The 12,020-nt window shown below is 36.7% G+C and overlaps 1 protein-coding gene across 4 annotated transcripts in view; it reads left to right on the top strand.

The window, feature by feature from the left end:
- The window catches only part of LOC115450617 (nuclear factor of activated T-cells 5), a 103,638-nt gene that overhangs the window by 84,600 nt on the left and 7,018 nt on the right, over positions 1–12,020 (top strand). For 2 of the 4 annotated variants that reach the window (XM_030178671.2, XM_037441702.1), the window contains exons 3-9: positions 5,973–6,185; positions 6,985–7,326; positions 7,626–7,725; positions 8,072–8,254; positions 8,535–8,736; positions 8,988–9,175; positions 9,457–9,628. In XM_030178671.2, the coding sequence (XP_030034531.1) occupies positions 5,973–6,185; positions 6,985–7,326; positions 7,626–7,725; positions 8,072–8,254; positions 8,535–8,736; positions 8,988–9,175; positions 9,457–9,628 (1,400 nt within the window). The remainder of the gene's footprint in view (positions 1–5,972; positions 6,186–6,984; positions 7,327–7,625; positions 7,726–8,071; positions 8,255–8,534; positions 8,737–8,987; positions 9,176–9,456; positions 9,629–12,020) is intronic. The other 2 variants (XM_037441703.1, XM_037441704.1) reach the window with 1 other exon arrangement.

Raw genomic sequence — 12,020 nt, 5'->3', positions numbered from 1 at the left:
AAAGGAAAAACGTCATAACACGTCTGCGAAAAAAATGATCTCAAACGGGTATTGCACCTAGAAAGCTTCTGCACACGCATATTTAACCTACGCATATCGTGTCAAATATTGGTTGGCAGGCAATGATATTCAAAAATTAAAGATATGCCATCAGCACACACAATCTTAAGAGTCAAAATTATAACAATTGGGACTTTTTCATTTACTTTTAAATTGTATGTGCATAAATATATTTCGATGGTTGAAAGGCTAAGAATAAAGCGACATTTACTGAGACATTAAGTTTCATACATATTTAAAATCAGCACTTTTTTCTATGTTTTTTTAAACTAGTTTATTTTATTTCTTTAAAAAGTCGCTTAAGTTAATTAGATTTTTAGCCGTCGATGTATTTCTTACAAATTAAAGTGGTATGCGTATAGAACACCTTTTCACTTGATTTGTGAACGTACGGCATATTTATAATTTTTTGTAATATTATTGGTTGACCTACACGTCATATGACGTCCACGTAACTGCCAACTCGTGCTAGACACTTGAACATAAGTATAACAGCATCATTGCACGGGTGAATAACATTTTTTGTTTGTACTTCGTCTCATAACAAATCAATTAGGACGCGCCGGTACGTAAGTTTACCTTATGAGTAATCGTAGATCGGCTTAATCTATTATGGTTGATCCATGGACACCGTCCGGTTTGCATGGATCAAGATTTTGTTAAACTATTTGTGTTGTTTTGTGGTATTTTTTAAAAGCTCATAAGATATTTCTGTATTTAATCGCTTGGTTTTTGTTAAATTCTTTGCATAGGCATTGAATTAAATTTTAATAGATTATTTTTTTCAATAAATATAAATAAACATTCATAAGCCTAAAACAACACAGCTATAGCCCCTAGTATGCATAAAGGTCAAACGACTTTTAAACTAAACTGTTTCCTTTACATGTAATAAAAATACCTATTTCACTCACTACAATTTGTAAAATTAAATACTTCACTCGGCATGCTGTAATTAACAGATCATTTTTAACAATGCTCGAAGTTAATGGACAATTATTTCGTAAAGACTTCATTTTAGCATGATGTAGCATATATTATGGTAAGAAATTAAATTAACAATTTAAAACTTGGTATATTAATTGAAAAGATACAGTCTAAAACAATTATTGTTTTAACACTATGTCAAATTTCAACCTGAATGCAATACCAACAACTGGACAAACTATCTGTTTAAATGAACGATGCGCAAGCGCATACAAAATAACCAACCTGAAAAATAGTTTGCATAAAATGTAAATTGCAAGCCAGTGCCTTCCGCGAATACCTGACACATCGAGTGTATTTCGCAGCTTCCCGCGACCTTCGTTCTAGATAAGGCGTCCGCACACGCCTTATCAATCTCAGCAGACGTTATCTAGATATTATCTAGGCTAATTATGTACGCGAACCGCTTATAGCGCTCAATGAAAACGTAACTTTATGGCGGTTTATTTTATAGTAAGTGAGAATATATTAGATTATGGGTTCATATTGTAAATCATTTTGATTGTTTGGGAGCTTAGCCACTATCGTTTGCTAACTTTTGCTCGCAGTTACGTTCGCGTGGAAGTATTTTTGCGGAATAAAGTTCACAAATCTATTGAAATTAACGAAATATTTTTACCTACGCGGTGACTTGTTGAGGAAATAAAGCACTGGAATAGTTAAGGGTTAAGTCGGTAATGTCATTAAAACTGCGCAATACCCGTATTTTTAGAGGCTATACGAAATTTATAATACACATAAAAATATAATTATTATGCAATATGTAATCTATACTTTGGTTATTAATGTTTTTTTATGGTGTATTTATTGTGAATTTCATAACGAATATGTTTCTAAAATCGATACCGCGCATCTTATTTTAAAGTCCACAAAATTTCTTCTTCTCTTATTCTTAAAATCTTATTTTAAAATCAACACTATTAGACAATTTAATGAGGAATATTTTGGTCTAAAATGTTCAAGATCCAAAATTGATTTTATTGTTGAGGTATTTATTGTTCGTATATCTTTACTAATTCCCTTCCGAACTCGCGCGCGGTTCAGTATGGAACGTTTTGCTCAAGGTCGTTTGCTAAAGGAGAAACATTAACGTAGATAGTAACACTTCCAAATATAAATGCGCATAAAATGTATACAATATTGTTAAAACTATAGGCTTGCAAAAATTATACACAGTATGATGTGCAGCGTAAACACGATATATTTACTCCATCCGTAAACATTGCTGTGTGCTGTGAAATATTGCAACGGACTGTGAGATATAATTAATGGATATTGCATAATAAATGATCAAGTTCGGGGGATAAAGTTTTTGGGATATTTTTTCTTGGCAGCAAAGGCTATATTAATTTAAGATGTATGTAGTTGAAATAGAACATAGATTCGCATGACCTTAGACAATATATAAAGGATGCTGCTCGTATGATCCTTTCCGTCACACTATAAGACCAAATTTATAAAAACTGTTGTAGTGTAATACGGAAGAGTGTTTAAGATCTATCCATGTTTATGTACAAAACGACACAAAAGACTATAATATATTTACTGCAGTTTCTATGTAATAGTTATATTGAAAGGGTCAGATATAATTGTTGTAGTTTCTTTGTAGTAGTTATATTGAGTGTCAGAATTATTTGGTCGCGGATATGACCGCGTTGCGTGTCATTTCCAGATGGTCTAGTAGCGAGAGCATCTATTGATAATCAGCAGAGCAATTACAACAATACTATAACACAATTGAAATATAAAATGACAGGCTAAAATACACAAAAATAAATAGCTTTTTTTCAACCTACTCTTTGCCGCTTAAATTTAAAGTTCGTCTAAAAATCGTTGATAAAAGTGTTACATTAAATATTTTTATTTTTCTTTATTAGAGTATTCAGTCTATCATAAGGAACGTCACATCACGTATACCAGTACAAGATAACAAGTGAGATCGGATATGTAACGTATCGATTGACGTAAACGTTATGCTGAGTAGACGTTTTGCATCGCGGACGTAAACAAAACGTATACCTATTGGTCAAAGGCCAACGTAGTGAGTAGCGATTCGTCACGAATTGCTCTCTTATTGACCAATGGATATTCATCCGAATCTGCTCACGCGTTATTATTGTAAGGTACTTTTTTGTTGTTGATAGATAATTTCATCCATGAAGACGCGCCACACAACTTTCCCTAATCGATTACAGTGTGCGTGAGCAGTACAATACCGAATATGAGTTATATAAAAAATTAGAATCGCCAAATTTTTCTGCGCCATTAGATCTAGGTTTTGTAGGTCTACGACAATTTTAATATCATTAGACTATATTTATTTATTTATTAGCACTGCCACATTGTACATATAATAACAGTTACACATAGTTACATTAGTTTTAAACAATAATTATAGTCACTGATATGTACAACAAGTACGGCGTACATAACATTCGCCACAGCACTCAGCGAGTAGCATATTTTTATAAAACTATATCTTTATAAAACAAAAAGATTAATTATTATGAATTTTCATATTAAAATTAAAACTTTAAATCACTCTACTCAAAAATTTACTGATTGTCTCTTAGATATGATTGCCTTTCAAGGTTCGATATGCACACTACAATATATTTTCAGAGAAGGTTCTTGGATCAGTCCCCTTACCCCGCAACACCCCTGATCAAAAAGTAGTGGAGTGCGTCTTTATGGATGTAATGATCTATAAAGAACTAACTGACGATTTAAAAAAAAATCTATTGGCTTTATTCAATCCAACGCGGAAGTGGACCAGTCAGAATAAAGTTTTCTTGACATACTTACTATTGATTCATTTTGATTGATTTATTTTCGGGATCGAATCAAGTATTAAGATTGTGACCGTTTATCGAATGAGCAAAGATTTCTATACCGATTTACACAATCGAATTATAAAAAATATTTTAGAGGCAATTGAGTGTAGTAGATATCATATATCTATGTGCTTTGATGTTCCTTACTTACGATAAACTGAACCTTCTGATAAATGTAATAAAGTACAAAACTATTTTATATAGCGCTTAAGGCCAATAATTAAAAATAAAAAAAAATATGGTTACTTTGAATATTTAAAAAACATTGAGAGCGTTGTAATTATAAAATAAAAGGATTGAACTGTTGAATCTAGTAAAATGTAATATTTTGTATACAGATATGTTACGGTTGTATTAATAATCTATTGAATCTCGCAAATCGTTTTTGAACTCCGTTTTCTTGCCTAATTTGCTGAATATAACGTGCTTATTTTTATACTTGTGTTTAAATAGATAATTTTTTTGTTTGCATTAGAGATTTGTAAAATACGTATATTCGCATTTACAGATGTTATTTGCTTGGTAACCGATCGTGTAAACTCGCCGAATAAGACCAGACGCACATTCAAAAAATTGTAGAAAAATTCTGACGGCGAAGAAAAAAGCTCTGCACTCGCAGATGATCTGTTATTCAGGGTTTAGTCTACAGTATTTACTACAATATTAATAATAGTTAATCATCAAATTCTGTAACACAAACATAAATGTAAACACAAAAACTTGTTAAAAATTAACGCAAATTATAAAAAAATATTATTCAGCAGATCAGTAAACACATAAAAAAATTACGTGAGGTATTTTTATCTGTAATAAAATTTAAAGCAATATATAAAAATTCAACATCCAATTTCAAAATTATTAACATTGCGCGGGGAACATCGCCACTGTCTATGCGCTATCGAGTCCAGAGTTTTCTAAACTTTTTTTTTTCTTCACGACCCTGGCAAATTGTCCCCACTGCACCTGATGGTAAGTGGAGTGAGGTTCGACACAATTATGCCGGCCTGTTGGAACCGGATATACACAGGCTGATCTCGGAACGCGCCACACTAACGCGGGCCTCTATGGCGGGTTGTGTACGGTGGTCACTTTTTGGGCGGATATAGAATAAATCCTACCAAAAGCAAAACTTCAATGTGCGACGTGCCTTGATCACTTCACGGATGCACATGGACTTAAGATATATTTTTGTAAGTTGTTATTCTGTATTAAAGCGTTTTTTGTCCGAGCAGTATCATAATTACGAATAGTTTGCCTTTTTATTACATGACTCAAATCGGAAAATACGTTTGATATATTGAGCGTAACGAAACGAGTTTATATGGTTATGAACCATATAAAATTCGAGTGTTTTTGCGTCCTACACCATTGTGAACAGCAAACTTAGGCGTTTTTCGACGTGATGAGCTTTTTTTTAAACATCATTCTAATATCGGTGCCAACATTGCCACCGGAATAAATCACTTTTAATAAATTCAGCGGTCACACACATTTAAGTTCAACAGAATCTAGTATTATAAAATGATTTACTACGATACATTCGATGCTATAACCGAAAAACCCGACACAAATGTTTGCGGATCGCAGTCTCCCTGCGAGGATCACGCCCACAGCGTCTCATTTCAGCCAGTTCACCACGCGGAGGCTGTCCTGCTCACTTTCTCATCATTACTTAACATTCACATCGAGATAACATGCGATAACGTAATTGAAGACAAGCACGCGCACCTCACAGTCGCGACGCAATGCCATATGTGCTAATTCTTATTTTTGGCACATCTCGCAAATACGTACGCATGAGAGGAGCAATGAATGGGCCGAGCGTAGTGACACCGCTACCACTGACTCTGTCTCCCACACGTGACTCTAGTTATATTTTGTTATGTATTGGGTGCACATTTGTCAATAAGAAAGGTTGAAGTCTGGTTTGAAATCGATAAAGCGGCCGGTTTCATTGTTTGTATTACTCCCTTTTTACATGTAGTAACAGCGTTTCCTCATTTCCAATGGTTTTAGTGCAGTGAAAGTGTTTGAAAATGGGACATTTTTTATCAATTCAAAATTATTAAATGGCTATGCGATGGTGTACAGATTGTCGGACACGTTGGAGGAGTTGGAACACCCGGAGTCGAAACGGCGGCGCGGGGAGAGCGAGACGGGTGTTAAGATAGAGTGCGACAACGCGACCGACGCGTACGCTTTCGCGCCGCCGACCGCGCCCGTCCCGATGCACGGCACGGCGCACGCGTCGCTCGACGCGCCGCAGGCACCGCTCGCGTCGACACCTGTCCTACCAGTGCCTGTGTACGTCCATCTTTATTTTACGGATCAATTTTCCAATAAAATGCCATTACATCAATAAATTACGGGGTCATGTTTTTATTTTCCTTACCCTATTAGAAAGTTTGAGAAACATTTCGCCGCTAAAGAAATCATACTTCATCCTATGAGATCTAATAAAATCTAGCCTAGTATATGCAGTTTGTTTTACTAGAATAAACAGCAATTTTAGTAAAATGCTAAATTATAATATTTTATATTGGAAAGTAAAGATCTTGTTGACAAATCTACAAAACCTGAACAACAAAATCTTATGCCATTAAAATAGTTTTTAATGTGGAACTTTATAATCTCGAATGACGATGACTCTGATGGACTTCATCTAAGACAATGATGGACCTAAATGTTCGGCGAGTGATTCACAATCGTCAGTAATCATGCACCATTACTGTATCCACAACCATTCCAAGTAATTGTCATCAGCCATTTTAACTTTATATACTCGTTTAATTGCTCGTCGCTTATACATATATTCTTTGCAAGTTTTAGAAAATCATTAATCTATAGTATCATTTTGCGACATAACTTTGTATGCGATGTAAACAAGCACGTACTAAATCATTCATTATAGTAATTCAATTACAAATAAAACTTCTGCATCTTCAGATAATATGAAAAGAATTACAAGCGGTCATAGCATTCCTAATTGTATAAACTGTATTTATAAAAAGACATTTGTAAATATACTGTGGTGTTAAAACTTCATGTGTTCACATACTGCTTAAGTCATAAAAAAAAAATAACATATATTTTCCATTTACAGAATAAGAGCTGGCTGCAGTATATCTAGTCCAAACATCACAGAATCGCCCGGCAAAAGGTTCCAGGACCCGTACAGATCGTGCGGCAAGCTGGGCAGCGGGGGTAAACTCGCCAACAAGTACCCAGGCGGCGGCAAACTCGCCGGCGGCGGGGGCAAGTTGGGAGGCAAGCTGGCGGGCAAGTACGGCGGCAAGCTGGCACAAACGATAGCCAGGCGACGCGCGCTGGCCGCCATGACACAGACTGGCGCGCCGGGGCTCGCCGCACCGCTCACTAACAAGTCCAGGGATGGTACGGTTGAGCTGCAGATATTGTGCCAGCCTGAGACGCAACACAGAGCGAGGTGAGTGGTGTAGAAAGTAGTTATTTCTTTAGAAGGATGGCAAAGTTAATTTGGTTAGGTTATAACGAAAGATGACTCCCGCTCGGCAGTCGGCACAATTATGCTGGCCTGTTGGAACCGCATATACACAAGCTGATCCCGAAACGCGACACACCGACGTGGGCCTTTATAATGGATCTTAAAACCTTATGTACAGTAGTCGCTATCCAAGCGGTTACAAAACGTATCCTACCACCAGCAAAAATACATTTTATTTTAATTCTAATAACTATTCACATTACTTTTTTTGTTTTTGTTAGGTACCAGACTGAAGGTAGCCGCGGTGCAGTAAAAGACAACTCGGGAAATGGATTCCCAATAGTCAAACTCGTTGGGTACGACAAACCGGCCGTGTTACAGGTAAATGTGTTTTTGTAACAGAACTTAACTGATAGCAAGGTGACGATGAGAACTGGAATATTGTAAATGAAAGATGGTTCTCGAAGGCAATAACAATTGCTAGTCTTCTTTAAACTGAAACTGTATTCACTGCATTCCATGCTCGTTCAATTGTACGATATTTGATTCATTAATTTTGACGAAATAGCTGGTTCGACTGAGGAAAGTTACACCATAGTAAAGCAAAACGTACTGCCCAATGTTTTTTGTAGTCGACATAGGAAAATCACCGATAAATGATGGAAGTCATGGTATAAAAGGAGAATTAAAGTCGTAGCTATTTTAATGTATAAATTATGATCCGCAGGTGTTTATTGGCACGGATACAGGCCGCGTCGCCCCCCACATGTTCTACCAGGCGTGCCGCGTGTCGGGCAAGAACTCCACGCCCTGCAAGGAGAGGAAGGAGGATGGCACAGTCATCATCGAGATCGACCTCGAGCCCGCCAAGAACTGGCAGGTCACCTGCGACTGCGTTGGGATACTCAAGGTATATACGCGGGGGATTAGAAGGGGTTTAACAGTTTGAGTATCACTGGATATTCGACTCTATAATATATTATTTGGATGTAATAAATAAATCTAATATAGGTGTCGGGACTATTTTACGTAAGGTTGGACACTGCTATTGGTGTCTTCAAAATTAATGGGATCATAAGATAATAATTACTTTACAACAGCTACAAACAAACTTATATAGATTTTACTGAATAATACATTTCTAAAATGACACTTCGGGAGAAGCTAATGTACCGCTGTAATGATTCCAGGAACGCAACGTGGACGTGGAGCACAGGTTCGGCGAGGCGCTGGGGGGCGCGGGGCCCGGCGTGGGCGCGGTGGGGGGCGCGGGCCACGTGTCGCGCGGCAAGAAGAAGTCCACGCGCTGTCGCATGGTGTTCCGCACCGACATCGTCGACGCGGCCGGACACCGAGAGACGCTGCAGGTCTGCTCCACGCAGATTATATGCAGTGAGTAATTTTATAGTTTATGTTTGCCCATAGTATTAAGTAAATTTGAGGTAACAAAAATTTTGAAAAAATATAAATGTCTATAAATCAGCTTGAACTTGAAGATATCCTTATACGCCATGTTTCAAGTATCATAATTCTAGTAATTTAATGTCTATTTCAAAATAAAACTTAGTCACATATTTTGAGTGTAGACGATAAAAAATACCACCTCATTGTTCCGACATTACAATACAAATTTCCTTGTATAGCGCAACCGCCCGGCGTGCCGGAAGTGTGTCGCAAGTCGCTGGTGTCGTGCCCGGCCACCGGCGGCCTGGAGCTGTACCTGCTCGGCAAGAACTTCCTCAAGGAGACCAAGGTAGTGTTCTGCCAGCGGCAAGACGGCCGCACCACGTGGGAGGAGGAGGTCACCCCGGATAAGGAGTTTTTGCAGCAGGTGAATACGTGACTGGTCTTCTTTATCAATGTTCTATATTTGAAAATGTTAAAAAGACAAAGCAGTTTTGAAATACCATGACGTCATAGCCATTATTGTGTATGCGTGTGAGTGAGACAACAATATGTTCTCACTACGTACATTTAACTTTTGCTACCTTATTCATTCAATTTATATATTATTTCCTTTGGGTATAAAATAATATAATGAATAAACTCAAAGTAATTATGATTAAAAAAAAAGTATCATTGTTTTAAATCTCTAATTTGTGTTGTCAACAGACGCACCTAGTCTGCTGCGTGCCGCCGTACGCTCACACAGATCTGTCGGAGGCTGTGACGGTGCAGCTGTTCGTGCGGTCGGGCGGCAAGGCCTCAGAGCCGCACCCCTTCATGTACACACCACCCGCGCTCGACACCGGCCCGCTGCACTGCTCCAGGCATCTCTCACAAGGTACCCGATATTACCAATCGATATTCCACGCTCACAGCTTGGGAAACATTGTCTAAGGGGGGATTGTTCGCTGACAAGATTACGCCAGATTTGGCTGGATAATAAAGAAGTTATAGTCAGTTATAAAGTCGATAAAAATATGGAATATTAATAAATTCATCGATAACATTTTAGCGAACAATCCTCCCTTTTCATGATACAATTACATCCAGAACACCATTCATGGAGTCGTCACTTAAAATCGACCTCGATGAAATTGTTAAAAGCATAGACATTTGGCATAATGTGACGATATCGACTTTCCATACATCCGTTAATATAGATGACATGCACTTTGCACGCGTCTTGCTTATCCATTTATACAAATATGTACAAAATTGCTGTTGAATTGTCATACTAATAACTCGTTCGTCTAATTTGTGATGTCACACGTCCATAGACAAAAATAGCGATGATTTATTACGACTATCTGCAATTTTTGGTTTAAAAATGTTATCGATAAAAATCACAATGATATTAACTATGCGTTTTTCAAATTTTGTCTACGGATGAATTTGTATTATTATATCGCTTAATCTAATAACATGTGAAACATCATTCATTTGTGTTATGTTTTATCGAAATTTGTAATAAGTATCGATAAGTTACAACTTCCTTTAATAAGTCTTGGGTCATTTTCTTTTTTACGAAATTCGATAAACAAAAAACATTATCATTGAACATTTCTTTTTTTATTTTTATATTATTTATGCAAAATTATGCTCGTTTTTATGGATGTTACGTACAGCCATGTGTACTATGAATTTGCAGTAATATTTAACTGCTGAAATCTTGTGATAATTTAAATTTTAAAATTTCTTTGCAATTGCAGCATGACAATATACGATTAAAATAGTCTATTTTTATTTATGCTGACATTGAAAATAATACGATTGCCTATTATGCTTAATTTTAAAAAGCCGCTACGTATAAGCAGTAATATCCAATATTTATACCATATGTATTATATTTATCTGGCAGCTAATATAATTATTATGTTACAATCGATTAAAATCACACACTAACCCGTGTCACATGTCATTCACAGCACGCGATCATCGATTCATGAAGCTTACAACCGCTTTGAATATAGTAGATAAATATTGCTTGTATGTGGTGGTAGGTGTGTTAGTATCGGTTAGAATATTGTAGTGTAATGAGAACAAGATGTGACTGATGCGAACCGGCGTCTGTTTGTTTCCCTCTGTTCAAGCTAGGTCTGTCTAGGTCTGTCTAGCGAGCTGCCGAGGCCGCCGCCGCCCGCCGCGCCGCCGCCACGGTACTGACACCGCACACACGCACGCACACGCACACGCACGCACACACACGCACACACACGCACGCACACGCATACTGAACCACTCAACATCGATAACACGCGATATCGATAAATATAAATAATCGTTGATTTTAAATAGTTTTGTTGCAACAGTTTCGGAAATGGACTTTTAATTTTTGCCATGCTAGTTTATTTATTTGTTAAAATATTTGTTTTTTGCAAGCTTTATATCTCACATACATAATATACCGTATACTTGTGAGAAACACAAAACTTTGTTATATTTCATTAAATTATCTACAATTATTTACACGAATGCGTCTGTACATATCGATTTTCTTTCATGATATATTTTGTTATTATTTGCTTGTTACATAAGGAGCACCGATAAGCGTTGTGCATAACATCACAATGTATTATTGTTGTTGTTTGTAAACGAAAATACATCGATGTTTTAATGTGGATAACTCACATTTAAAGGAACTATTTCTTATGAATCTGACAGTCGGTACAAAATAAATGAATATTTAAATTTTTTGAAACGTACAAAAGCGATATCGACACAATAGAAATTATCGTGAAAATGATTTTGTATAATTAAGTGAAATACCGAAATCATTAAAAAAAAAACTATTTATATAATTTTGTTCCTCAAAATATTTTTCCAATTCGATTTAAAGTAATTTTGTCAATTCTAAAAGCAGATGATAAAAAATGTATAACAAAGTATCACGCGTCAATACTATAATCTCGTGTAAACATTAGACAGATTTCACTGCGCAGCGACACACCGGCACACACAGCCCCGCCCATCACATAGCTAGTCGAGAACGAGCCCAATCGTCACCTTTACTATGCCCTGACATGCGTACCTCCATCTCACCCGCTTCCCAACCGCCTACAGATTGCCAAAAACATATCAAGTGAGAGAGAACCATGACAAGATTGAAGATTTATCGATTTTTTAAAGTCGATGTTTTGATGTGTTACTCGATTATAATCGATGTGTTGCTCGTGCCTCGGTTTGCACGTTAAGGGTCAGTACAGAAGAGAGTGGTTAAAATACATTAATGA

The sequence above is a fragment of the Manduca sexta genome, chromosome 23 (genome assembly GCF_014839805.1).
Source record: "Manduca sexta isolate Smith_Timp_Sample1 chromosome 23, JHU_Msex_v1.0, whole genome shotgun sequence".
In the NCBI taxonomy this organism is placed as follows: Eukaryota; Metazoa; Arthropoda; class Insecta; order Lepidoptera; family Sphingidae; genus Manduca; species Manduca sexta.
Note: the sequence above shows the minus strand (reverse complement) of the source record. Positions and strands in the feature narration are given on the sequence as shown.